This window comes from Drosophila takahashii, chromosome X (assembly GCF_030179915.1).
Source record: "Drosophila takahashii strain IR98-3 E-12201 chromosome X, DtakHiC1v2, whole genome shotgun sequence".
NCBI classification, from domain to species: Eukaryota; Metazoa; Arthropoda; class Insecta; order Diptera; family Drosophilidae; genus Drosophila; species Drosophila takahashii.
The window spans coordinates 19,542,753-19,570,733 of record NC_091683.1 but is presented as its reverse complement, the minus strand read 5'-3'; the positions used below and the strand labels follow the sequence as shown (position 1 = coordinate 19,570,733).

Below are 27,981 nucleotides of genomic sequence, written 5' to 3'. Positions count from 1 at the left end.
AATATTCCAATTTATTCTAAAATATTAGCTTGTTGATCCACAAAAACCTAAGTATTAAACAAATATGTTTGGAAGCAAAGTATACCTATTGGTGATGTTTGTCAGAAGAGTTGTTTCACTATCATTTGGCAGCTGAAATCAAGCACGCGAAAATATAAATGCAGAATTGGCAACAGCCTTTCGAAACTAATTGATTGATCCAAGGTATTATGCCAATTTAGATAAGGAACACAAACTATGAATAAGTTAAGTGATGTAAAAAAAACAGTGCAGAATTAGTTCCCAGCTTGTAAATATTAATTGGGAAGCAATTCGGCGTACAGATCAATTAATTTCCTTGGCCAGAGAGACGCCAACATCTATCACATAGAAAATACATCGAAAAAAAAGGTAGGTGTAAACTAATTATTGCTCCTGGGGATTCAGTCGACCAGGTGACGGCCGTGGTCCTGGGGCGTCGAGAAGATGATGGCGTAGATGAGGCCGTCGCGAACGGATTCCGTGGGATTGCCCACGTTGAACATGAACTTGACGCGATTGCAGTTGGCATCGGGCACGCAGGAGTACATGGGATACCAGCCGGTCTTGTTGAACACCACGTAGATCTTGTAGATTTGATTGCGGTAGATGTAAACGGGCCGATCGAAGGTGATGTCCAGCAGGGAGTCGTAGCGCACTCGCGCAGTGCAGTGCGTATATGTGATCCTCGAGCCATGCATATCCTGAATGTGCGCGTACAGCACCTCGGTGTAGCGCTCTGTAAACCCGGCCGAGGTCATCAGCTCGCCGCACAGCACACGCGTCGGCACCTGGACGCCCAGTATCCAGATATTCGTGTCCACCTGGAAGGTAACGCCCGCATCCGTGACGCTGGTGTTGCGGAAATCGAACTGGCGGGTCAGCGAGCGCATGCAGTAGGCGCGCACCATGTCGTTGTGCGAGTTTCCAGCGGCGGAGGCAGCTGCCGGGGGAGCTGCTCCGCTGGCAGCCGCCGGTCCTCCTCGTTCGCCCGCCTCATCTTCGTTCGCAGGCGGCGGGGCAGCCGGTCCGCCGCCCTCGTAGCCCTCGCCAAAGCGGCCCTCGGGCGGCACGCCCACGGGCAGCTCCTCGCCGGCAAAGCCAAAGCCTGCGCTGATTGAACCAAAACGCGGGGCATTGCCCATCATCATTCCTCCGGCGACGACGCCTCCTCCTCCTCCTCCGCGGACTGCAGGACCTGCTCCCGGGAAGCAAACGCCGCCCGAGGGAGCGGCTCCCGTGCGATATGAAGAAGACAACTCGCGCTGGGCATGCCTATGCCCCGACTCGTAGAAATTACGCGTGCTGCGCGACACACAGAAGCCCTCGGGCATGTGGCAGTCATTGAGCGACGGGCTGGAGATCTTGATCAATATAGACAAAGCCTCGTGCTGCTGCAGCAGCTTGGAGCGCGCCGGACCCTCGGCAAACTGCTGGGGCGTCATGGTGAGGAAGCGGATCTTCTTCACCGCCTGACGCAGCATGGCGCCGTCGAGAATGGTGCGCTGGGCGTCCATGATGTTGATCATATTGGCGGCCGCATCGGCGGAGGCGTCGCTGTCGATGATGACCAGGTCGTCGGAGCCGGAGGCCACGTCCAAAGGCGGCGAGGCGGCGGCGGCAACGGCGGCGGAGGGAGCAGCAGCTGCCGCGGAAGTGGAGGCCGTCTCGAAGCTGTCGCCCTCGTCATCCTGATGCATATGCTGCACCATGGCCGCCACATCGGGCTCCATTTTGATCTCCTCGACGAGCACATGACCGGCGGCGCTGGTGTCGGGCGATTCCTTGGCAATTGGACCACCTTCCTGCCCAGATTCATTCAGGATGCCCCGCTCGCTGGCAAACTTAAGCAGACAGTTGAACAAATCCAGTTCGGAGTCGATATTCAGGCGGTTCTGGTCGAGAATGGCCATCAGGGTGGAGACCTCGATGTCCAGGAAGCTGGGATCGGACAGCACCTCGCGCGTATTGGCCGCAATCAGGTCCATGCTGCTCTGCATCAGCCGGGGTTCATCGAATAGCTTGGCGAACTCGTACGCCCGGCAGGCATTCTTTGGGCTGAGATCCGCCCAGAGGAAGTGGGTGCAGCGGGTGACCACGTGCGGCAGCATGTACTTCTTGGCCACGTAGCACAGCTCACAGGCCTTGTCGAACGAACCGATGGTGATGCGATCCGTGTAGATGTACTCCAGCATCGCCTCAAAGGCCTCCGGCTGAACGTCCGGGATGACAATGGGATCCGTTTTGTCCGGCAGATTGCCGTAGAACATACGCTCGAAGACCGGCGAGGCCATGGCCAGGAGCAGCTTGTGGCCGGCGATGAGGCGCTGGCTCGGCGAGGAGCCCGATCCCACCAAGAAACGGCAGTCGGCCCACTTCTCCGAGTGCAGCAGGTACTGCCCCCGGTCCTTCAGCTCCGTCAGGCTGTTCTGCCAGTCGATGTCCATGGTGCGGGTGCAGGTGCTCTGTGTGTGGGGATTTCTGGATGCGATCGGGATGCGAATGCGGTCAGGATCACTCGAGTCCAGGCTTTTGGCCCTCTGTTTTGTGCGAAAAAAACTCCAACTTTTTGCTTTGATTTGCGAACGAGACGGTGCGAACTCTGGCAACTCTGCTCCGGCGAGCTGGGTTGCCAGACGGTGCGAGTAGCAAGTAGCAGAGTAGCAGGTAACTGAAAGTCGTGACTTTTCTATTATTCGGAATTAAAAACAGAGAAATAAAGTCTGACTTAAAAAAATAAGGCACGAAAGTTTAAGACAAATTATAAGGTTTTTATGATAACTATGTTTTAGGGTAAAAAAATTAAGTGGAAAACTGCTACTTCTACAAATGATTGATATAACCAAAACCGTCCATTTTGTTAATTTTGATGTTTGTTTTCGTTTTTGTAAAGAAAATATACAACTTTTAAATAAATCTGAGCCTTTATAAATTAGTTAGCTATTCTCTAAACTGTTAAATTACTAAATTGTTGAAAATTCAACTGGAGTTAAATAAATAAAATAAGGTGAGTACTGTGGTTTTTTACGATTTAAGGCAATTTTCAACAGCCTTGTCTGAAAACTAGAAGTATCCTTTATATAGTACAACTGACTGAACTTCAACAATTCACCAATTCTAAAACTTAAAAAATCCCCTCTTAAAAATAGGTGATTTTCTAAATCACCAATCGATAGTTTCAGTTAAAAGAAAAGGTGTTGCCATACCAGCAGAAACATCGATAGTATCGCATGCATCGCATGTATCGCATTGAAAGCGAAAATATAAAGTAATTCGGCGCATTTAAAACCCGGGAAGGAGACAAGGGCTTAAAGGAGAAGACCAGATCTCAGGCTCATTAGTTAGGCGAACCAAAAACGAGGAAAATCGCGGGAAGGGCAGGCGCTTAAATAATAGTATCGTTTGTCACCTGCATCCGTGCGTGTGTGTGTGTGTGTGCGAGTGTAGTGTGCGTGCGTGCGTGTGTTTGTGCTTTGTTCTGCGAGCGTTTCGTTTTGGTGGAAATGGCAAAGAAAACCTACGATTTGCTCTTCAAACTGTTGCTGATCGGCGACTCGGGAGTGGGAAAGACGTGCATATTGTTCCGATTCTCGGATGATGCCTTTACCTCCACGTTTATATCGACCATAGGTGAGTAACGGGACCTTACGCACATCGGCACGCGTACATACATACATACACATGTCAGCTGCACAGCCTAAGGATATGTGCGGCTGTGTGTGTGGGTGTGACTGGGCGTGGCACTGCCTTATCGACTGACGGACGCACTGCTTGCTGCGATCGTCCTTGGAATTGTGATAATGCGAAAAACTTAAGAAATGTGACTATATTTGTACTAAACCCAAATCGGAACACGTAATACGGACGTGCAAACATTTAGCTGGAATGTCTGTTCCACCAAGCGAATGATTCATCCATCGTCATAACACTAGGGGGACTGCTTTAAATCCCCAAATTCCAAGTTCCATTACCCAAAATACGTAATGACGTCATGCGGCTACATTTACGTTTGTTTTTCCGCACTAAACATTTTGTATCGTATCTTTTTTCAGGCATCGATTTCAAAATCAAAACAGTCGAGCTGCGCGGCAAGAAGATCAAGCTGCAAATATGGGATACCGCCGGTCAGGAGCGATTCCACACGATAACCACCTCGTATTATAGGGGCGCCATGGGCATAATGCTCGTCTATGACATAACGAACGAGAAGAGTTTCGAGAATATAGTCAAATGGTTGCGGAATATAGACGAGGTAAGTTGGTCATGATCGATTATCAAAAACTAAATCCTAAATATATCTAAATATATCCAATTCCAGCACGCCAACGAGGATGTGGAGAAAATGATCCTGGGCAACAAGTGCGACATGACGGACAAGCGAGTGGTCAACAAGGAGCGCGGCGAAGCGGTGAGCATCTTTCAAGCCAAAACAGATCAGAGATCATTAATTGACAATACAATGGGGGTTCTCCTTTGTAGAGATCTATTATAGAGATCATCAGATCCTATCCTCAAACACTCTATCGTATTCTTAGGTTCTATAAGATTTTTTTAAAATGTTTTTGATATAAAAATTAGTATTCTTTGCATATTCCTAAATCATACAGCGATTATCTTGTTCCTATTATTTTCTAGAAATTAAATAATTATAGAGAAGGAAATACTAATCATCAGATCCTATCCTCAAACATTTCTGTTTAGCTGTATTCTATTGCATTTTTAGGTTCTATAGGATTTCCGAAATGTTTTTGAGAAGGTTAACTTTTGGAATATTCCTAAATTATACAGCGACTATCTTGATCCTAATATATTCTAGAAATTAAATAATAATAGAAAAGGATTTACTAATCATCAGATCCTATCCTCAAACATTTCTGTTTAGCTGAATTCCATAATATTTTTAGGTTCTATAAGATTTCCAAAATTGTATAAGATTTCCAAAATGTTTTTGATAAAGTTAACATATAGCGACTATCTTGGTCTTATTTTATTCTAGAAATTAAAAAAAAAGTAATAGTACTCTTTATAGTATTCTTTTTCCTATTATTTTATTTTATTTATCTGGAAAGAAAAACCAATATTATGTACTTTATAGTTTTCAATTAACTAAAAGAATGAATTTTTTGCATATAATAGTAGCACATAGGTATAAACTCTTTTAGATAGCTAGAAAGACTTTCAATTTATGTACTTGATAGCTTTCAAATTAACCAAAGCAAAGGAATATCCCCGGAAGAGCCAGACACACAATTTAGGTTAGAACTCATCGGGTTATTTATTGATTGCTCGTCAATGATCATTGATCACATATGTATGTGTTTTTTTTTTGCACGCCCCATGGCTGTGTTTGATCAATTTGTTTACAAAGTCCATAAACCCCCTCTCCTCCTTCTCCTTTCAGATTGCCCGTGAACACGGCATTCGGTTTATGGAAACATCCGCCAAATCGAACATAAACATCGAGCGGGCCTTCTGCGAGCTGGCCGAGGCCATTCTGGACAAGACATCGGGCCGCGAGTCGGCGGAGAATCCGGAGCGCGTGATCATCGATCGCCGGAACCAGGAGAAGGCGCCGGGCTACAGCAAGTGCTGTGCGTAAAAGGCGGCTCAACAGGCGAACGGGGCGTGGTTTAACCCGGTTTGTGCTTGGATGGATTCGGAATTGGATTGGATTGGATTGAATGGAGTGGGGATCGGTTTCTGAAACTGCTCCGCACAAAACGAGAGAGGGGAAACAAAGCAATAAACCCGGGGTCAATCGCACGGAGGGAACATACTTATAACGAGTATACGCAGATAGCAGATGGAACAAGAACAACAGCAGCAGAAACAACCTACCTAAAGTTTAACAACAGATATTGTAATACGAACATTTGGAAGCAACTTTACAAAACGAAAAAAAACACCCCGTATCCGGATGTGGTGGTCAGATAACAGATGGAATGGTCAGAGGATCACAAGATCAGTTCCAGCCACACGAAACGATTAAGATAACAAAGACGCAGACATAAGCAACTTTTGTAACGTAACTTTTGATATATATATAGTCTTACGATCCCTGTTCGTTCGCCATCACTCGCACTTCTTAAACCAACTATCCCAGCCCCGCTTAGTGTTTTGTTTTGTTTTGCGTTTCAGCCTAGATATAAATAACACCTATACATATTATACATCGGATAGTATATAGCCTATACATACCTAGCTTGCTTTCGCTTTGTTTTCTGTCGATACTAAGCCGGCGATACTAGGATTTCGATCGGGGGAGGTAGGGGATCCATAGATGCTCTGCAGTCACTCATCCAAGCCAGAGTCTGTTCCGAAATTGTTTTCTGATTATTGCCTATATATATATATATAAATACCATATATATTGCATCGTTTTTATGTGCATCCGCGCGCCCGCACACTCAATATATATATGTGTACACTTAAGGGGGCGTGGGTGTGCGCGCGTGTATATCTCCATGTTGTGTATGTAAGGACGGTGCACGCCATGAATGTAGTAGCAAAACCGCAGGAGAGGAGGAGCGGCGCCCCCAAAAAAAACCCAACGCCTCCTGCCTGTCTCCTTGTAATTTTATTCTACATCTTTTTTTTGTTCGTGTAAACCAATTATTTGTAACTGTATATGGATTTAGTTTAGTTGTCTACACCAAATGATTTACCGATTAAAAATATAAAGAACAACCTAAACCATGTCATATAAACCGAATGTCTACTTTTTTTGGCGGTAAATCAATACTCTTTTCCAACTGTGGAATGTATAAAATGTAACAATTTAATTGGAGAATCTTCGGTATAAAATACATCCTGCATCAGGTGAATAGAAAATATATGTTGCACTACTTGGCAGTGCGATGAACACATGTCCCCGCTATCCAGGTGGACAGCACCTGGAGCCGATCGTCCAGGAGTATGAAGTCCGCATCCGAGCCAAAGTCCAGGGTTCCCTTGCGATCCTCGATTTTCAGGCACTGGGCGGGATGCAAGGTGGCCGCCTCGATGGCATAGACGACGGAGCAATCTGTAAGACAAAGAGGATTTGATTATAAAACGAGAAAGGAAGCTATAAACCCTTGCAGATCATTCCTATTAATTTAGAAATCGCAAAAATTTTTAATTTCGTATGGTTTTGACATTAATTTTTCTATCCTTCCCTATGGCAGCTATATGATATAGTCGTCCGATTTTAGTTAAACACATTTCGAAATTCCTAGAGTAGAAAAGAATACAATACAAAAACCAACGGAGCTATAATTTGTTCCCAATTAATTTCCCAATAATTTTTCGATCGTTCCTATGGATTTCCTATTATTTGCCCATTAATTTTTGCGATCGTTATATGGCAGCTATATGATATAGTGATCCAATTTTTTAAATATTTAATTCAAAATTTAGAAATATTTAAAAAATTATATTCCCACAAGTAGAAGGTAATATTTCAAAAAACACCGAAACTAGAATTTTGTTCCATTATTTTTCCGATTATTCCTATGGGAGCTATAGGATATAGTCGTCCGATCCGGCTAATTCCGACTTATATACTACCTGCAATAGAAAGAAGACTTTTGGGAAAGTTTCAACCCGATAGCTTCAAAACTGAGAGACTAGTTAGACGGACGGACAAACGGACATGGCTAGATTGACTCGTCTAGTGATGCTGATCAAGAATAAAGATACTTTATGGGGTCGGAAACGTCTCCTTCTTTTGACTGAAATAATAATACCTTCTGCAAAGGTCAATTAATTCTTTAATAATAATCCTCACCCGTGGCCTTTTGGAAGATCCGCACGCACTCGTCCATGGGCGCGATGCTGCCGCAGAGGGTTTCCGTGCCGGCAATAAATGCCTTGCCCTGCTTCACCTGCAGGGGCAGCTGTCCGATGTGGTGGACGCCCTCCTCCAACCCCAAAGCCGAGATGGCATCGGTGACCAGGATGAGGCCCTGCGGATGCGTACGATAGGCGATCCTCAGCGCTGCCGGATGCGTGTGCACACCATCCGCAATGATGCCAAAGTAGACGGTGCGACCGCGAGGCACTGCGTCCGAGGCGAGCAGTCCGACCAGGCCGGGATCGCGGTGATGGAACGGCAGCATGGCGTTGAACAGATGCGTGATCAGCGAGGCGCCCTGCTGAACGGCACGTTCGCCGTCGCTCAGCGAGGCCATCGAGTGGCCCAGGGCCACGGTGATGCCGCGGTCCACCAGCTGGCCAATTACCTCCCGATCCGTGACCTTCTCCGGCGCCAAGGTGATGATCTTAAGGCGCTCCAAGGAGCCGTAGGTGGCCTCCAGTGTGCCGAGTCCCTGGAGGGTTACAAAAATAGCTTATCAAATATATTAAATTACTATCAATAACTTATAAACAAACCTTATCAATGGTCTGAATGCAGTTCTCCGGATGCGCACCCTTCTTCTGGGGATTGATGAACGGACCCTCGGCATGGATGCCCAGGATGCCGGCGCCCTTGGGCACTTCGCTGGGAATGCGCGGCAGTATTGTGTGGTAGCTGTCGTTCGGCGAGGTCACCAGCGTTGGACAGAAGGAGGTGACCCCGCTTTTCACCAGCCCGCGAGCCACCGTGGCCACGCCCTCCTCGATGGTCTCCGTGTCGTAGGAGAAGTCCACGCCATAGCCACCTTTATAAGGGAAATAACAAATTAATATCAAAGTTACGATTTATATAACATTAAAAATTTAATAATAATTATTTTATAGAAGCCAAGTTTCTGAATATACTTTTTCCCGACCAACAAATATGTCTGAGTGCATATTAATTATAATTATTATCATAATTACAACCTCTATGGCCAGATAAAAAGAGAAATTGATAAAACGTCCCATTTATTTCCATGATGGGACCCGAAATGCGAATTGATTATACATATATTGATTTATGTCTTAATATAAATAATAATCAAATTAAAATAATAACAAATTTAATAAATAACATTTCAGAATTGAATATTTTAATAGATCATCTTTATGGCAAGATACAAATTTAAATTGTTGTAAGACCAAATTTATTTATAAAATGATTTCCGAAATAAATATATAAAAATAAAAGTAAAGTTCATAAATATTGGTATATATTTTGGTCCATAAAAATATCTATTAGTGCTAATACATAATTATATCATCTTTATAGTAAGATAACAATGAAAACAGATATAATACAAAAAGATGAAACCCGAAATAAGATTAGGATCTTTAAAATACAGGTACATTTAGCTCCGTCTAATAAATAGATAATCTTTATCGCAAAATTCCCCTTTGTCTCTGGAAGACAAAGAACCCGATTATCGCGACTTTAGTTTAACCACAGTGGGCCTTCGATGCAAATGCCCACTGTACGGTACTTGTGGCTGAGCTTGGGGCCTCTGAAGTCACGATAAGATTAACTCGCTCCGATTACGAGTGCTCCATATTTGTGGCCCCTCAACGGGTAAACAGAACCGATGACCTTGGAGGCTGATTGAATCGCGGCGAAAGTGCCAATTGATGGGATCGCGGGCAGAATATCATTTATTATATATATCTTTTGCTTATGTTAATAAATATTAATGAAATCTATTTTATTAGCATTTTTCCAGGGCTTGGTAACAAAATACCGAGTTCAAATACCACTGCTAAACCAAGTTTTTTTCTATTTAACTAATAAAATTACTGTTTGATTTAACTAACAAATTGAAATTTAAAAGAATTAAATGAAAATATATTAAATTAAACATCAAGGGGATGGATGAAGATCTTTTTGATAATTTCCTTATAATTTAAAATCCGATATGGACTTTGATTATGATTACGAATTATTCATTTTGTATGATATGCAAATATATGTATATATATTTTTTATCTGTGTAAAAATGATTTAAAATTATTTGGACCTTCGAACTAAATTAATTCCAATAATCAAATCGTTTTTTTCGGTGTAAGGTCAGGGGGTCAGGGACTCACCGTTGATCTGGAGGTCGATGTAGCCGGGTGCGATGATGGCGCCTCCGCAATCGATGCGCCTGTGGGACTTCACCTGCTCCTCGAAGAAGACGGGCTCCGGATTCACGATGCGTCCGTTGCGAACCCACAGATCCTCCTGGATGATCCGGTGGCCACGTACCAGGCGGCAGTTGGTGAACTGCAGCAGGCAGTTGCCGCTCGTCGTCTTCTCCTCCCAGGTGCACTGCATCCGGACGTCAATTGGAGGCTGGGGGCGGGGGGCGTGGCTGGCGATCCGGGCGGAATGAGCGATGGCTCACAAATAAACAACAGAAAGTAAACGTAAACTAAACGAAAACGAAAAAAACGAACTTATCAATCAGCTGGTAGGGTGACCAGCTTGGCTATTTTATAGCCAGCAAAATTGGCTAATTTTAATTAAAAAGTACATTCAACAAATTAAAAATAAATTATTTAATTTTTATTTAAATTTATAGGGAGCACTTTTTTTTTATTTATAATTATGCTAACCTCTTTTTATAAAGTTTTAAAACTTTATTTTTTTCCCATTTCAAGTGAGATCAATTTATTTACTACTTTGAAAGAGAAGGCTTATTAAAATTCCTGCATTTATTTCCATAATTTTTAAATGAAAAAAAAAGAATTTTGTAAAAGAAAACTCTTATCTTTTAATAGCTACTTTTAGCTACTTCTAGCTAGCACTGAGAGTGCCGCAGCAGACAGCTTTTTTTTTATCTCAACGATTCCATTCGATTGCCGCCAATCGTTATCGATTAGATTTAAATTTAAATTTCAAGAATTTGTAATTTAAATTGTTACGTGGAAAAGCCAAGCTTTTGTTTAACCATTCGTCGCGGCCTTGTGCTCCCACCCCGTCCAATTTGTTTTTATAGCCAAAGTGTCGACTCCTTCGATGGCATCTCGTGGACGCTGCATAAAATTGCAATATTTACCCAACAAGCCGACAGTGAGCAGGCCGAAAATGCAAATGCAAATGATAATGACGACACGGCACCCAAACAGCAACAACAAAGAGCTTCAGGTGACTATGTGCACTGCGAGAAAAAAATATGTGTGATTGACTTCAATTTGTGATACAACAAATTAATGGTTAAGTATTTAAATGTTTAATTTAATTGGAAAATTTGTTAATTTCTATGTAAAAACAAAAATATTTATATTTAAATATGTGATATAATTATAATTGTTATTTATGTCATATTTGGAATAATATTTATTAAATATATTGCTAAAAATAAGTTGATAAAAGGGTTGGTTGAGTAAAGATCACAGATTTTATAAAATATATTTCTAAATTTTGGTATTTTTAAGTTTTTATGTTAAAAGGTTTTGGATACAGGAGAGAAGTCTCTTTTTTTTAAGATTTTTTCAATATTAGGATGGATTACAACTTTTGATATATGGTATATGAATTTCTTCTTTTCTGATGAACATTAAAAAATAATATTAAAAGGGACTAATGGAAGATCATCATTGCATTTTTCTTCGAGTGCCCTGTTTTTTGACGTGCTCCTGGGCTCCTCTGTCTCAGCTAATCCACAATGGCCGACATTTTAAATACAAATTGCAGCGCTGTTGCTGTTGTGCCCATTCAGCCCATCCAGTCCACCATCCACCATCCCACTGCCACTTCCACCTCCAAATGAGTTGCAATTTTTGCACACACCCAAACACACATTGTACTAGTGAACACCCGGTTCCTGAAACATGAACTCCACTCGAGAGGTGGGATAGGTTCGTTCTTTTTTGTCTATTGGCAACTGATTAGCATTTAAATTAAAATGTCGCAAAGTGGCCTTACCAAAATGTTCCACTCTTTGTGTGCTTGTCCCCATGTTTCCCCTTTATGGCCACAGAAATCTCTAGTGATTTCAAATCACTTGATAGTGTGCACAAAAGTATGCTTTAAACATTGTACTTGGACTTTCAATATATAAAGATTTTTAAGATAATTTGATATGAATTCTAAACATTTTTGCAAGGCGAAGTTATTTTGCCAACTTGTTTTAAAAAGCTTTTATTGTATAAAATTAAAATAAAATGCAAGCCAAGAAATGATTTGACACATTATCCTTGTTGGGCAATAAGAAAAACAAAGGGTTGCCACTTTGTTCAACAAATATTAGAGATTTTACTTTGTAAGAAGGCTTTAAGGTACTTTTTAGATCAAAACATAAACAAAAAATATTTTGTTACAAAAGAATATTTTTAACAGGTTTTATACAAGTAGTTTTAAGTTATTATATCTATAAAGTGTTGTACAACCAATTTTTCATTAATTAAAAGAATAAGTATTGTAAAATACAAATTTAACCAAGTACTTCTTAGTATTATAAAGTTTAGTGCTGTTGAACATTTTCTCATAAACGTCAAATGTCAAGCAAGTGTCAAAAAATATACCTGTCCCACTTTCACAATTTTTCTGTGCTGAAGACTACATCTCGAGGTGAGCCCCCAAAACTTATGTGCAATTAAAACAATTATTTTATTGTTTTTATCTAATGTTTAAAGGAAAATGTTTTACGCTATGAAAAAAATCAATGGATGCCAGTGCAAGCACTGTGTCCCTATCAAGGGGCCTAATTTCCCTGGCCTGCGTGCGAATTCTGGTAAGGGAATTTTGGACCGAATGAGACTGGCCAAGGAACAAGAGTTGCGGGCCAGCAGGCCAGATAAATATCCGCCGCTGCCCAAGATTAAGAAGCAGGAGAATATTCGACAGGTGTGCGTAGAATGTAGTAATTTGCTTGTGGAAATTATGAGAAAACAATTTCGGTACAAACTTAGGAAACTAAGTGCAGGCCACAGACCACCAAAGTAAGTGTTTCATGAAAAATTAATGTGAAAATTAAAACAACAAAATTTCCCAAATAGGAGATCTCCATTTTGTTCCACTGAATTGGAGAAATGGACGAGGGCTGAAATATCAAATGCCTTCGATCGCTTGAAGGCCAAGAGGTTTCGCAAATTGTTGAAAGACGGCAGGGACTTTCAGCCGACTAAACGTAATCTCAAGAAAAGGCCAATTTCTTCAAGAGAACTTAAGAAATGGACACGCAACGAAGTAGAAAATGCCCTCGATCGCTTCGATCGAGCAGGGACATTCAACCGACTACGAGATATCTCGCGATTCAGAATTAAACGGGAATTTTAAAAATCTGTACATGCCGAAGGTCTTGTGGTACACAGATTACTGTAAAATGATCCCTGTTTGTGGAATAAAGTGGACTTTCAGTCCAGAAATAACAATAAACGTTGCGGGAGATTTTTGTGATAATTTTTTTCTCACTTTCTTAAATCAATTAACCAGATAATCATAATGGCATCGTCTTTATACTTCGCAAAATAGTTTTATTAGATAAGCCAAAGTTGAAATAATGGTGAACCTTTTGTACATATATTTGAATCTTCAATTCGTGCAGAAAATCGATTTTGTTCGCCTTTATTATTTTTCTATCAGGTCAAAGAGCGCCAAAAGCATACAAGCTTAATTATGACAATTTATTGTTTTTGAATGAATAATGTTAATTGAGTTGTTTCGCAAAACGGCATGTGTATGTTTGCTTATTATATGTACTCGATTGAACATATATTCATCTATTTATATACCTACAGACATACATATATATACATATATATTCAAATTCTCCTTAATAAAATTGTCATGTGTGTTTATCAGAATCGCCGAAATTCACTAATTAATTAGTTCAATTCATTGGTTTTGGCGAGCATAGAATTTACTTAAAAAAACAAACTAAAAAAACAAATACTTGGTAACACCTTCAGAACAGTTTTCTCATCAATTTGATAAATTTAAAGTAGGGTTCCTTGAAAAAGTATGGGGAATCAGAGTTTAAAGCTTCCTTTAAATTTAGATATTTTTTAAACAAGTTTTTTATTTATTTGAATTTTGGGAATTAATAAATACAGTTTATAACCAAATAAATTATCTATGAACATTTTTTTTAGAACTAAAAGAATTACTATTAAGAAAATATTTATTTTAATATAGGGAAATTAAAAATATCCAGGATTTATTTGTGGGGGGATTTCAGAACAATCTTGTTGTTGCCTTCTTTTTAAATATCACATTTACCAGTACTTTTCACCGGAGTGGGGGGGATTTATCACCCAAATCCTTTCCCGTTCATTCAAGGAACTTTTTTTAAATACCCAGTGACTTACCGTCTAAAGTTGATTCGTCTCCTTGACATTGATCGAGTCCTTTTCCCCTTCGATGTCTCGACTCCTGTCCATTTTTCATGGTCAGTTATTGCCCCTTGGGCTGGGAGGCCTTCTGTTCCGAGTCCCCAGCCGATATCCTTGGGCCCCCGGTGGCCCACACTCCGAAAAGGACCCTATGCATATGTATGCGCTACTTACTACATATATGTATGTATGGTATGTGCGTGAGATTGTGTGTCATCTATGCTCACGTATCAATAAGTGCTCGAGACGTGAACTGAATTTTTTATTAGAGTTTGTGTATGCACAATAGTGAATGTCCCCGGACCAGGAGCCACAGGACCAATGCCAGGATGAAGACGAAGACGAAGACGTTCCTCGTGGGCCTGGACGTGGGTGGGGATGCGAAATTGCCTGTGAAATATTTTTTATATACACACACATTGAGGCAATACGGACCTCCACAGCTCGGGTCATCGCATTAGGTTTATTTCAGGGACCGAAAATAATTATAATTAAATTAAAATTGTATATTCTATATATTATATGTTACAGCAAAGAAAAAAACTCGTTATTAATTTTCCAATCGATTGGCATTTAAACATGGACATTTTATTTTTTGGCAATTTTTTGCAAAAAATCATGATGTATGTACCCCTTATAAAAAAAATAAAATTTACAAAAATTTAATTTTTTCAAAATCATACGGAAAGTGGTATGGATTTATTTATTATTTTGTTATCTGTTCAAAACAGTGCGTATTTTTTGTTTAAGACCATTTTTGGCCAAGTTACAGGAAAAAAAGGAAAAATCATATTTTTGTCAAAAACCGAAATCCCGAATACCCAAAAAAAAAACAACAGTCTTTTGGACGACACAACGGAAATATTGATCCAAATATGGATTTTCATACCTCTCAGAACTTGTTATTATACCCTTGCAGAGGGTATTATGATTTCAGTCAGAAGTTTGCAACGCAGTGAAGGAGACGTTTTCGACCCCATAAAGTATATATATTCTTGATCAGCATCACAAGACGAGTCGATCTAGCCATGTCCGTCTGTCCGTCCGTCTGTCCGTCTGTCCGTCTGTCCGTCTGTCTGTTTCTACGCAAACTAGTCTCTCAGTTTTTGAGCTATCGATACAAAACTTTCGCAAAAGTCTTCTTTCTATTGCAGGTAGTATATATGTCGGAGCCGACCGGATCGGACAACTATATCTTATAGCTCCCATAGGAACAATCGGAAAAAAAAACTTTAAAAAATTCTAGCTTTGGTGTTTTTTGAAATATTACCTTCTACTTTTGGGGATGTTATTTTTTAAATATTTCTGAATTTCGAATAAATTATTTTAAAAATCGGACTACTATATCATATAGCTGCCATAGGAACGATCGGAAAATTAATGGAAAAGTAATAGGAAATAAATTCAAGCTTCTTTGCTTTTTATTGTATTATCTTCTACTCTAGGATATGACTCTTTTTAAATATTTCCGAATTTCAATTTTAATTTGATCAAAATCGGACGACTATATCATATAGCTGCCATAGGAACGATCGGAAAATTAATGAGAAATATTAGAAAATTGAACATTTTTGCGATTTGTTAATTAATAGGAATGATCTGCAAGGGTATATAAGCTTCGGCTGGCCGAAGCTAGCTTCCTTTCTTGTTAAATTTCCAATCGATTGGCATTTAAACATGGACATTTTATTTTTTTTTTAATTTTTCGTAAAAATATAAAAAAATGAAAATTGGCAAAAATTTTATTTTTTCCAAGATCACCCGAAAAATACCATGGATTTATTTATTATTTTGTTATCTGTTCAAAACAGTATGTGATTGGGTGATATCTAACTAACTATTTGCTGTGCTATTTGTGTGACCTCATCTGTGCCGATAAGTCCTTTTTGCGGGATGTGGTGGGTCGAGGGAGTGTTTTTAAGTCGTTCCCTTTGTTATGGAGCGCTTAGCTGTAGGCGTGGCAGCACGCCCATCTGAGGAAAATTGGCCGAGATGAAATCAAATCAGTTGCGAACTTAACCAGCCATGGCTAAGGATAAGGATAAGAATATGGCCAGAATGGAGGCCAAGGAGTTTAATGCCCCCGAAACTGGGGGACAATTGGCCATGCCATTCGAACCTAATACTAATCCAGATCGGCAGTCAAGGCAGGCCGGATGATAAGGGATTAGCTTTGAACTTTGGGATCTCTCCAGCTCTGCTTAGTTTTTGGCCGTGCCACAAAGTTTTCGGGACATTTTGGGTTCCCAAAATCGCTTTCAGGTAATTTGTCTTTATTAATTACGGGCAGCATTTTTGGGAGCCCGGTCTCCAGGGGCCCCGGGGATTTCGCCCGGTGGCTGCAATTGATTTATAAATCAATGAAACGATGTGCATAAATATTTGCACAAGACAATCTAAATAAATTACAGTGCAGTCCGGTATATTTTGCCCCGCAAAAATCTCATGCAAAATGCAAAATGTGAGAGAGACAAAGACAAAGTCCGGACATGGACAGCCGGATAAATGCTTCGGCTTACTTATTAACTGGCCTTAGGTCTCCAGCTCCATCCAGTCTGTCCGTATGTCCGTATGTCCGTATGTCCGTATGTCCGTACTGTCCGTTCTGTCCGCACTGTCAGATTTACTTTACTTTGGGCCATAATTTGATGTATTGTGCAATATGGAACGCAATTTAAATATGTGCGCAATTACGTAAAATGTTTGCCAGCCGCTCTTCGTCCTCCAATTTGTGTCGGTATATATACGAAATATCCCCATTCCAATCCGTTCACATTTCGGATTTCGGATTTCCAGGCAGCAGGCACCTGAAACAGAAACTGAAACAGAAACAGAACCAAGAGGCCCAAAACCTACATCCCACATCCGTTGCTCTGTGTATGGTTGACCAAAACGATTCCGACCATTTCGGACGTTGCAGATGATTGAGGCAGGTGCCAACTAATCAAAAATGCTAGCAATTATAATTGATTAAAACGGTACGGATGATGACCACGATGACGATGATGGGTGTGGATGTGGATGTGGATGGGGGTGTGGATATGGGCACTGGGAATCCGATGATGGTGTTGAAGGCTCCTGAACGGCGAAAAGGCGATGAAAAGGGGGCGGTGCGAAATGCAATTGCATCAGAAATGTTTACGAGCTCAAAGAAGCTGGGTTGACAAAAATGAAATTTTTGAAATTTGAATAGCGGAATCGTTTGCCCATCTTTTGCCCATGTTTGCCCACCAATTAGTTTTTTTTGCCCACGTCACAAATTTTTGGAATTCGATTTTTTTTTTTTTTAATCGTAAGAGTATCGTTGGCCCACGTTTGCCCACCTTTTAGAATTTTGATAAAATTTATACTTCAAAAGTTATCTTAATTATAAGTTTTTCCTTAAGAAAAAATCGTTTGCCCACCCTTTAAAACTGAATATTTTTGGAAAAAAACGTTTGCCCACCTCTTAAAACTAAAAAATATTGACGGCCCACCCTTTAAAAATACATTTTTATAAAAATTATCGTTTGCCCACCTCTTAAAACTAAAAAATATTCACTGCCCACCCCTTAAAACTAATTTTATATAAAAACCATCGTTTGCCCACCTCTTAAAACTAAAAAATATTGACTGCCCACCCTTTAAAAATACATTTTTATAAAAACAAACGTTTGCCCACCTCTTAAAACTAAAAAATATTGACTGCCCACCCTTTAAAAATACATTTTTATAAAAACAAACGTTTGCCCACCCCTTAAAACTAAAAAATATTCACTGCCCACCCCTTAAAACTAATTTTATATAAAAACCATCGTTTGCCCACCCCTTAAAACTAAAAAAAATTCACTGCCCACCCCTTAAAACTAAATATAAATGAAAATTATCGTTTGTCCACCTCTTAAAACTTAATTTAAAAATGTTTTTAAACCGATTACCTACTTTCTAAATTTAGTACGTGGGGTATGGGGGTCAAAGGTGTTATGCAAAACAAAAACAGGTAATTTAGACATCTAACTTTTGTACTAAGATGTTTAGCAGGTAGTACTCAAAATATTTATAGCTATGAATGGTTCGTTCGATCCTAGGGTTTGAATATGTTAGTACCTGTGCGAAAGGGTGCATATTTTTTATGACACTTTTTAGGGTTTTTAACCTAGCAGGTATTTTCCGCAACCTGCGCCAATTTTAAACCTGAAACACTTGTCTCAATTTCAAAATTCGCTCTCCTCCTCGAATCTCATATTAGGTATAAAAAACGACACCCACACTTCCGAATTAGTCTATTTTTGTGTGAAAAAGTGAAGTGAAAAGTTGTGCGCGATATTTGATTAACAGTACAGTACTAGCATCGTTTTGTTTAAAGTGAATTAAAGCGAAGTGGCATTGCACGAAATTCTGTGTCTGTGTGTTTTGTGCATTCTTGTGAGTTTTGTTGATAGTCTTTTTTAAGACTTGCAAAATTTTCAAGTTTGATTTCCTATAAAAGTATAATTTTGATATTTACTTAAAACCAGAATTTCGTGCCGTGTCATAAGTGTTGGTGCACAATTGTGATCAGTGTTGTGACAACTCACAAGGTTTCACAAAAAAATTGAAGTGAAGTGAAGTGGCGTTGCACGAAATTGTAGGATATTCCGTGTCGTTGTGTTTTATTTGCGCATCCTTTTAAATTTTGTTTATAGTCTTTTTAAAGACTTGCAATTTTTTCAAGTTTGTTTTTCAAATTTTATATTAAAATTTAATTTTGTTTACAGTCATTTAAAATCTTGTTTTTTTTACATTTTTAAAATATTTTAATATAATTTTTGTCGAGAATTTTTTCCAAAATCTGAATTTTATAATTAGTCTTATATTTTCTGTGTCCTTGTGTTTTATTTTGCGCATCCTTGTGAATTTTAATTAAAAGACATACAAATTTTTTAAGTTGCATTTTTATTAATCAACTTTAAGCGCCCCTTTGTGATTTCTTCTAATTTTATTTTAAAAATAAATTTGTGTTCTCTTAACTTTTACACACTCGCACGATACTAGAATTTCGTGTCACGTCAGTGTTGCTGTTTTACGGTGTAGTGCCAAAGAGGAATTTACCATACTACAACTGCGAAAACTGCAAGTATACCCCATATATTTATTTATTTGATTTATTTATCTAATTTTTAAAAAAATAAGAATAAAGTCTTTTCAAAGACTTATTCTTGTATTTCTAAAAATTATTTAGATCTATATATATATATTTTTTTAATATTAACATACGTTTAAGAATTATAATTTTAGTTATTTTTAGTTTTGATTTCTTAAAAAAAAAACATACAAAAACAACATAAAAAAATTTGGCCTAAGACTATTACTAAACTATTATTTAAGAAAAGAATTTATCCTCTTGGTTGAAATTTTATTTTATTTTATTAAGAAGAGTTTTTTGAATTGATAAGATATAATATCCATTTCGACGCGAAGGATTTAAAAAAGTATATTTCTTAAAATATACATTCATTATTTAAGCCTTTAAAATTTTTTAGTGAACAGTGACCGTGTTGCAAAAATAAAGCATACAGATTACAAAAGTGAAATTTGTGAAAATTTTTATACCCTTGCAGAGGGTATTATGATTTCAGTCAGAAGTTTGCAACGCAGTGAAGGAGACGTTTCCGACCCCATAAAGTATATATATTCTTGATCAGCATCACAAGACGAGTCGATCTAGCCATGTCCGTCTGTCCGTCTGTCCGTCTGTCTGTCTGTCCGTCTGTCCGTCTGTCCGTCTGTCCGTCTGTCTGTTTCTACGCAAACTAGTCTCTCAGTTTTTGAGCTATCGGGACGAAACTTTCGCAAAAGTCTTCTTTCTATTGCAGGTAGTATATATGTCGGAGCCGACCGGATCGGACAACTATATCTTATAGCTCCCATAGGAAGGATCGGAAGAAAAAAACTTTAAAAAATTCTAGCTTCGGTGTTTTTTGAAATATTACCTTCTACTTTTGGGGATGTTATTTTTTAAATATTTCTGAATTTCGAATTAATTATTTAAAAAATCGGACTACTATATCATATAGCTGCCATAGGAACGATCGGAAAATTAATGGAAAAGTAATAGGAAATAAATTCTAGCTTCTTTGATTTTTATTGTATTATCTTCTACTCTAGGATATGACTCTTTTTAAATATTTCCGAATTTCAATTTTAATTTGATCAAAATCGGACGACTATATCATATAGCTGCCATAGGAACGATCGGAAAATTAATGAGAAATATTAGAAAATTAACATTTTTGCGATTTGTTAATTAATAGGAATGATCTGCAAGGGTATATAAGCTTCGGCTGGCCGAAGCTAGCTTCCTTTCTTGTTTATTTTATTTATTCTGCAAACCATAAATTGATACTAACACGATGCCAGCCAAGCCACAAGTTGATGTCCCCACATTGGTGGAAGCGCTTTGCAGCGTCAACATATTTACGGAAACTGGAGCTCTAAAGCCAAGAAATGATAATGTTTGGGTGGAAGCCAGTAAGAAATTGAGAGGAACTATCAGTGCAAAGACAATAAATTTTCATGCCAGAATCAACAGGAATAACATCTTGGCAGTGGTGAAAGAAAGAAGTGGCATTACGCAATCGGATAGTACTGCTAATAATAGCACGTTAAACAGTACGGCACCTGAAGAGGACCCGGAGTTCCAGATCAGCGAACCCTCAAAGAATGGACCTCTGCCCATTCTCTACTTAAATCTGCAATTGGATGAAGAGGAGTGGAGATCAATTGCCCCTAAGGATGATCAGAAGAAGGATTCGAGATCGCGGAACTATCTACAACCCAACTGGACGCATACTATAGCTAAGGCCGTGTACGAAAAAGTTCCGCTTCCGTGTGCATTTCATTTTAAGAAGGCGAAAATCTCAGACAAAGTGGAAAATATTTGGCTTCAAATTGAAGCATATTGCAGTGAGTGTAATTCCAAATTAAAAGGACATTGCCTTGTGGAACCCGAGGAGCAGTGCGGCATCTCGATTTCCGTTTCGGTGCCAGACACACGAGGTATTCCACACAGTAAGAAACGGCATTGCACTGGATCCAGACGAATTGAAATCGGGGAAGAGTTGGTTTTGAAAAAAGCGGCATTATGGAGAAAGGAAGCAACCAAGGACATGAAAGATAACGACCCAGAGCCGAGCTACATCCCAAAGCTACCAACTTTGCGAAAACTTCGTGAAGAGGCAACTAACAGGCACCTAGGAATCACAAAGGATCGTGATCCAATTTCAAGTTTATACCTCAAGAAATATGAGGGTGAATTGGCTGGATGCATCCTTGACATCGGACTGGACGAATTTTTCTGCATTTACTGCACAGGAGCCCAAATAAAAACATATACCTCAAGGATACGGAGCATTAAAAAAATTTCGGTCGACGCAACTGGAAGCGTTGTGTTACCCATTGTAAAACCGAACGGAGAATCCAGCTACGTGTTTTTATATCAAATTGTAATGGAGGGAGACGACAGCATATTTCCTGTCTTCCAAATGCTGTCGGCGAAGCATGATACTGCCAGCATCCAATTTTGGCTGAGCAAATTTATTAGTAAATCGGGACAATTTCCACTGGAGGTCGTGTCGGATTTTTCCTTGGCGCTACTCAATGGAATAAGCTTGAGCTTCAATGAATGCCGCCTGAAGACATATATTTCGAAATGTTTCCAAAATATTTTATCGGAGGACCCGACGGAACTGCCGCGTTGCTTCATTCGGCTTGATATCGCCCACCTTATTAAAATGATGTGCCGGAAAAACGTTTTTAAAGGAAAATTGCCGAACGTAAAGGATTTTTTTATTAGATGCATTGGAGTGGCGACGACATGCGAAACGAAGGAGACCTTTGCAGAAATTATAAAGGCAGTACTCATAGTTGCATTGAGCGAATCCTCTGGAGAAGATGAATCAGGAGATTATCTTTCGAGCCACAGGAATGAAAAGTATCTGCTCACCCGAATAGCCACATTTACGGCTCTGGACCATGAGGGAAATGAGGATAACGTATATTTACCGGAAGAATTGGAGGAAACTGACGGAGATGTTTCGGATTTCATCTCCAGCATTAAAAACAAGGCCGAAGATGAAGCGTCAAAGTGCAATTCTGCAAAGTGCCGGCCAAACCCGTATTATTTGCCGGAATTGATGCCACCTCTCCTAAAATTGTGCCAATACTTTGTATTATGGACTAATGTGATGAAGGACAAATTCTCATCAAAAAATAATGTCGGCTCATCTGCACTGGTGGAAGCATACTTCAAGGATCTTAAAAACACGGACATGAGTATATTCCACCGACCAGTGCGTGCAGATAAATTCGTGGTGCAACATATACGCTGCATCGAAGCTGTGTGCAAATTGGAACGAGCCGCCATGAAGCGCAAAAACTTAAAAGTTCCTGAATTCATAAAGGAACAACCAATTAAAAAAAAAATCCGGAAAGAAAAAGGAGTCCTGGAGGATATGTCTGATGAAAGCGACGTGGAATACCTTTTAAAAGAGGAAAACTGGAAGGTAAAGAACAACACTAAAAATCCATCGGATTATAATGTCAAAGAAGACGAAGAAAATGAAAACATTTATCAGACAATGGATTTGGAAAACGAATACGAAGAAACCACGAATAGACCAAGAGGAAAATATCTGAAGAAATGCCCTAACGTCGAATTAATTTACAATCGACCTCATCGAAGACAAAGGGATGAGATCTTACATAATGGCGGAGCAATGGGACCCATATGGATTGGAAATAAATTAATACAATTTAAAAACACTTGTGCAATGGATTCTTTAGTGGAAATATTATCGACCGCATATATGGATAATTATCATTATAAAAACAAATTGGATAATAATACGGATAACCTGACAGTGGCTTTAATAAAAAACAAGAGAGAACGCTATAGTCGGGTGCCCCGACTATCAGATACCCGTTACTCAGCTAAAGGGAGTGCGAAAGAGATGGAGAAAAACTTTGATCCGCCGTAACTTTTTAACGAATGGTCCGATTTAAAAAATTTCTTCTACATTTCGATAGGTATTGATAAACACAATAAAACTGCATTTTTACTTTTCCAAAATATTTAAATTTTTAAAATCGAATATAAGCGATTGTGGGCGTTAGAGGGGGCGTGGCACCCTTTTGAAACAAACTTGCGCTGCGTAGGAACTCCTAGAATCTGCATGCAAAATGTCAATCTTCTAGCTTTTATAGTTTCCGAGATCTCAGCGTTCATACAGACAGACAGACAGACAGACAGACAGACAGACAGACAGACAGACAGACAGACAGACGGACAGACAAACGGACAGACGGACATGGCTAGATCGACTCGGCTAGTGATCCCGATCAAGAATATATATAGTTTATAGGGTCGGAAACGCTTCCTTCTACCTGTTACATACTTTTGCACGAATCTAATATACCCTTTTACTCTACGAGTAACGGGTATAAATATGCCGACGAGGGAATTTCTGCCAGCCTTTACTGCGATAGAGGTCTGATTTTAATGTCATTTTTTGAAGAAAAACACAACACCGTGCTGTGCGAAACAAATATCGGAGCATTTGTTGATCAAGCTCTAAACGGAATACCGAGTGTAACAAGCCGCCGTTCACATAAGGAAGGTGCCAAGAACGAGTGCGAGAGCCACACATCACACATCACACTCCAACGGCTGGAGCTAATGGATTCAGAAATGGTCAAGGATCTCGGTGTTGCCAAGGCGTTGCTCACCTTTATTGGCGAATATTTTGAAGAATCCGAAGAAATATGCAGAAGATGCTACGGAGAAGAGATCCTTGAAAGAGATCCAGGACCTCATGTCATAATAGACATAGAATTTGCGACAGATAGTGCGTTCCATAAAAAAACATCAGCCGGCTCAACAGGATCCTCAACCTTGCTCCAGATACCGCAAGAAATAAAAATACAGAATAGAAAATACATTCTGAGCGGTGCCATTGAATACGTCCCGGCACAAGGATCTGGAATCGGACATTATATTTCATATTGCCGAAGAGTAACGGGATCTTGGGAAGTTCACGATGATATGTGCAGACGATGGCGAAAATTCACTGCGTACACAACGAAAATGACATTCCATATTGTTATATATACGCAGGCCGAGTGATACATATTAAGTTTAAATATTTTGTAATTTTTAAAATGTATAAATGTTCCATTGCTTAAATAAAATTTTTTTGTGATTTTCACAAGACCTTGTTTTATTTGAAACACTAATTTTAAGCAATTTTTAATTGTAAACCAAATGTATTTTTAAGGGGTGGGCAGTCAATATTTTTTAGTTTTAAGAGGTGGGCAAACGATGGTTTTTATATAAAATTAGTTTTAAGGGGTGGGCAGTGAATATTTTTTAGTTTTAAGAGGTGGGCAAACGTTTGTTTTTATAAAAATGTATTTTTAAAGGGTGGGCAGTGAATATTTTTTAGTTTTAAGGGGTGGGCAAACGATAATTTTCATTTATATTTAGTTTTAAGGGGTGGGCAGTGAATATTTTTTAGTTTTAAGAGGTGGGCAAACGTTTGTTTTTATAAAAATGTATTTTTAAAGGGTGGGCAGTCAATATTTTTTAGTTTTAAGAGGTGGGCAAACGATGGTTTTTATATAAAATTAGTTTTAAGGGGTGGGCAGTGAATATTTTTTAGTTTTAAGAGGTGGGCAAACGATAATTTTTATAAAAATGTATTTTTAAAGGGTGGGCAGTCAATATTTTTTAGTTTTAAGAGGTGGGCAAACGTTTTTTTCCAAAAATATTCAGTTTTAAAGGGTGGGCAAACGATTTTTTCTTAAGGAAAAACTTATAATTAAGATAACTTTTGAAGTATAAATTTTATCAAAATTCTAAAAGGTGGGCAAACGTGGGCAAACGATTCTCTTACGATTAAAAAAAAAAAAATCGAATTCCAAAAATTTGTGACTTTCGAAAATTTTCGAAAATTTTCGAAATTTTATATCTCGAAAACTGGACGTGGGCAAAAAAAACTAATTGGTGGGCAAACATGGGCAAAAGATGGGCAAACGATTCCGCTATTCAAATTTCAAAAATTTCATTTTTGTCAACCCAGCTTCTTTGAGCTATGTTTACGGCTGTTTCTGGTCGAGCGTTTAGCCAACGCACTTTGGGACTAAAGTGCCGAACTTATATAATAATTTTAATTATCTAAATTTTTGTAAAAGTGTAAATTTCATTTTGTTGTGTTTAAAAAGTTAGGAGAAAATAATGCTTTTCCGCTAGGTGGCGCCACTTTTAGGCGACTGCTTGTTTGGCTGCTTGCATATCTCCATCTCTCTCACACTCATTCAGCTGAGTAACGGGTATTTGATAGTCGTTAGGAAAATAAATTTAAATGAAAATGTAGCAAATGGAAGCTTTTAACTATCTCTATATTTCACTATCTTTAAATAAGTCATATAGGTTTAATTATCTTTTTAATTAATAATTTAATTTTTAGTTTATCAAAAGCTTAAATTGTATTAGATTTCGAACCAAATGACTATTTTTCTAGCCAATGTGCAGTGGATAAAGCAATCCGATCGCATTTCGAGCTTTGAACGCGCTATTTGATGCGGTCGGGTGGTTTTGCAATATTTATGCCATTTTTTCCAAGCAAGAATTGTTTAAGTCAACATACTCGGTTTTAAATTGTTATTAAAGATTAACGGCCTGGCGCAGCTGTTGAATTAAATTACTGTCAAATTACTGAAAACAGAAAACTAATTGGTTAAAAATAACAAAATAACAAGAAAGGATGAACACGAAAGTTGGGGCTAATTAATTTCCTAAGTCTTACGACCTAGAATGTTGTGATATTTGTAGGAATTGTTTTTAGAATAAATATACAATATTATTGTTTTATTTATCATATATTGTTGGCCACACCTTCGCTTGAATGGTCGTTCTGAATGCTTTGCATTCGCATCCGCAAAAATGCCGTGAAATCAATTTTGCAGCAAATTTTCAAATGTGCAACAATCGAGCGGCGTGAATGCCGCCGCCCACTTAGCACTTGTCCCTCTGCCACCTTCTGGTGAAAAGCCACCTGGAAAACCCCCATTCACCCCCTTTACTCACCCCCAATACACCTGGCATGTGGTCATGGTCGCTTTTTAAAGGACCAAAAACCCGCACCGCACACGAAAACCCGAAAATGTAATTGAAAAATGATTTTGTTGCACATGTCCCACATAGGCCGAAAACCGGGAACTGTGAACTGGGGATCTGGGATCTGGAAACCGGACATGGACATGGACATTCGCATGGACAGAGGGATCCAAAAACCAGGACGGGGCACTCGAATTGGGATTGCATTTTCTGCGCTTGGCTTTTGTCCTGTGGCGGCGCTTTTCGCCAATTTCTGTGGCCAGGCGAAAAAGTTTAATTAATTCGTCGAGCGGCCAGCAAACTTGCAACTTGGCAATGTTGCAGCGAAGCCATCGAGGTAGATGGATAAATGGATAGATGGATGGGGTCTCCTTGAGCCGCCCTAATTAGCATATAAATGACATTGTCGCTTTATGCGCAGCTTTCACCGCTCTCACCGCCTTTACCGCTTTCCTAGATCCTTTCAAATATGTTGTGTTTGCTTATTGATTTAGCATTAATTGTTAATTGTTAATAACCGGCGGCGACCGCAGCGGGAACCGCACAGTTTAACGCACCTGACAAACCGCAACGCACTCGACACCATCAACAAGGACATTTGCCGGCGGCAGGGAGACAGGAAACAGTGGAGATGGCAAGGGGATTCAGGATTCAGAATACGGAATACAGGACACAGGATACAGCTGCCGCCGAACGAAAGGCCTCCAGAACATGAATTACTAAAATCACTCAATTTACTAGCTTGTTCATCGAATGCGGTGCCAAATATCTACACCTTAACAACAATTCTTTCAAGATTTTCTGAAATAAAAATGATATTTAGAATTTATTTTTATGAAATGCATGTTAAAAGTGGTGATAGAAAAAGTTCCCTTTATAATCTTAATTTAAATTTTTAAAAAAATAGATGTACCATATAGGATATTGATATTTTGTATGCTATATAATATAAAGTTTATATTTTTATTACAGAAAAATTGATGAAAATTTGATACTAAATAGTTTAGAATTTATTTAACAATAGTTAGGTTTATATGATGTTTTTTTCGGTGTAAGTGTTTATTAATAGCTGTCGAACTGTAAAAAAAATTTTAAAGTAGGACATTTCATTAAAAAGTTAAGAGAAAATAATGAAACGGTCGCTAGATGGCGCCACCTCCTTTGCACTTCCTTAGGCTGAGTAAATGGTATCTGTTAGTCGTAGCAGGTTAGATAGGAAGACACGTTATGTAACATACGAATTTCAAAAACCATTCTAAAAGCCCTAAGGAATATATAAACTTTTTCTTGCGGTGTAGAGTACTATATTTTGACCGCAATTGTGGGCGCCAGACGGCCACCTGGCGACTTCTCTCGATTATTGGCCATAAGGTTGCCTCTGAGGTCTCCGACGGCTTTTGGGCCCCGTCTGTTTGGGATCGCTTTCGTTCGCTGCCTAAACACGAAACTCAATTAACTTGTTAATTTATTTGAAATTTTCTTTGTTCGTCCTTCGCCATTGAAAAGCACTCTGCTGGGGGTTACCAAGGTGATGCTTTCGGATGGAATTGGAGTTTCTTGGGCTGCTCAGCCCCCCTGTTAATTTGGTAATCTAATTCGCCAAAAGGCTTGCAGTATATCAAATTGTAGTGATGTATTTA

At 39.2% G+C, this 27,981-nt stretch overlaps 4 protein-coding genes across 5 annotated transcripts; 2 read left to right on the top strand and 2 right to left on the bottom strand.

The window, feature by feature from the left end:
* Window positions 1-3: 3 nt before the first annotated feature.
* On the bottom strand, window positions 4-2,865 carry LOC108057292 (uncharacterized). The gene has a single exon (XM_017141492.3). It carries the CDS (start codon window positions 2,463-2,465, stop codon window positions 423-425), a length of 2,043 nt encoding a protein of 680 aa, XP_016996981.2. The 5' UTR covers window positions 2,466-2,865; the 3' UTR covers window positions 4-422.
* Window positions 2,866-3,248: 383 nt separating this feature from the next.
* On the top strand, window positions 3,249-6,725 carry Rab10 (RAS oncogene family member Rab10). Its single transcript, XM_017141478.3, has 4 exons — window positions 3,249-3,648; window positions 4,071-4,270; window positions 4,337-4,426; window positions 5,420-6,725. The coding sequence occupies exons 1-4, from the start codon at window positions 3,522-3,524 to the stop codon at window positions 5,615-5,617; spliced, it is 615 nt and encodes a 204-aa protein (XP_016996967.1). The 5' UTR covers window positions 3,249-3,521; the 3' UTR covers window positions 5,618-6,725.
* Window positions 6,726-6,771: 46 nt separating this feature from the next.
* LOC108057280 (N-acetylglucosamine-6-phosphate deacetylase) lies at window positions 6,772-10,339 on the bottom strand. Its single transcript, XM_070218548.1, has 4 exons — window positions 9,979-10,339; window positions 8,392-8,660; window positions 7,787-8,327; window positions 6,772-7,042 (listed from the first exon to the last, which is right to left on the bottom strand). The coding sequence occupies exons 1-4, from the start codon at window positions 10,205-10,207 to the stop codon at window positions 6,861-6,863; spliced, it is 1,221 nt and encodes a 406-aa protein (XP_070074649.1). The 5' UTR covers window positions 10,208-10,339; the 3' UTR covers window positions 6,772-6,860.
* A 2,004-nt stretch (window positions 10,340-12,343) lies between these two features.
* Window positions 12,344-13,254, top strand: LOC138913867 (uncharacterized). Of its 2 annotated transcripts, XM_070218969.1 has the most exons (4): window positions 12,344-12,445; window positions 12,511-12,723; window positions 12,787-12,816; window positions 12,874-13,254. In XM_070218969.1, exons 2-4 carry the CDS (start codon window positions 12,515-12,517, stop codon window positions 13,151-13,153), a joined length of 519 nt encoding a protein of 172 aa, XP_070075070.1. In that variant the 5' UTR covers window positions 12,344-12,445; window positions 12,511-12,514; the 3' UTR covers window positions 13,154-13,254. The 2 variants fall into 2 exon arrangements, with proteins under 2 accessions (XP_070075070.1, XP_070075069.1); XM_070218968.1 differs by having other exon boundaries at window positions 12,511-12,816; window positions 12,874-13,245.
* Window positions 13,255-27,981: the final 14,727 nt, after the last annotated feature.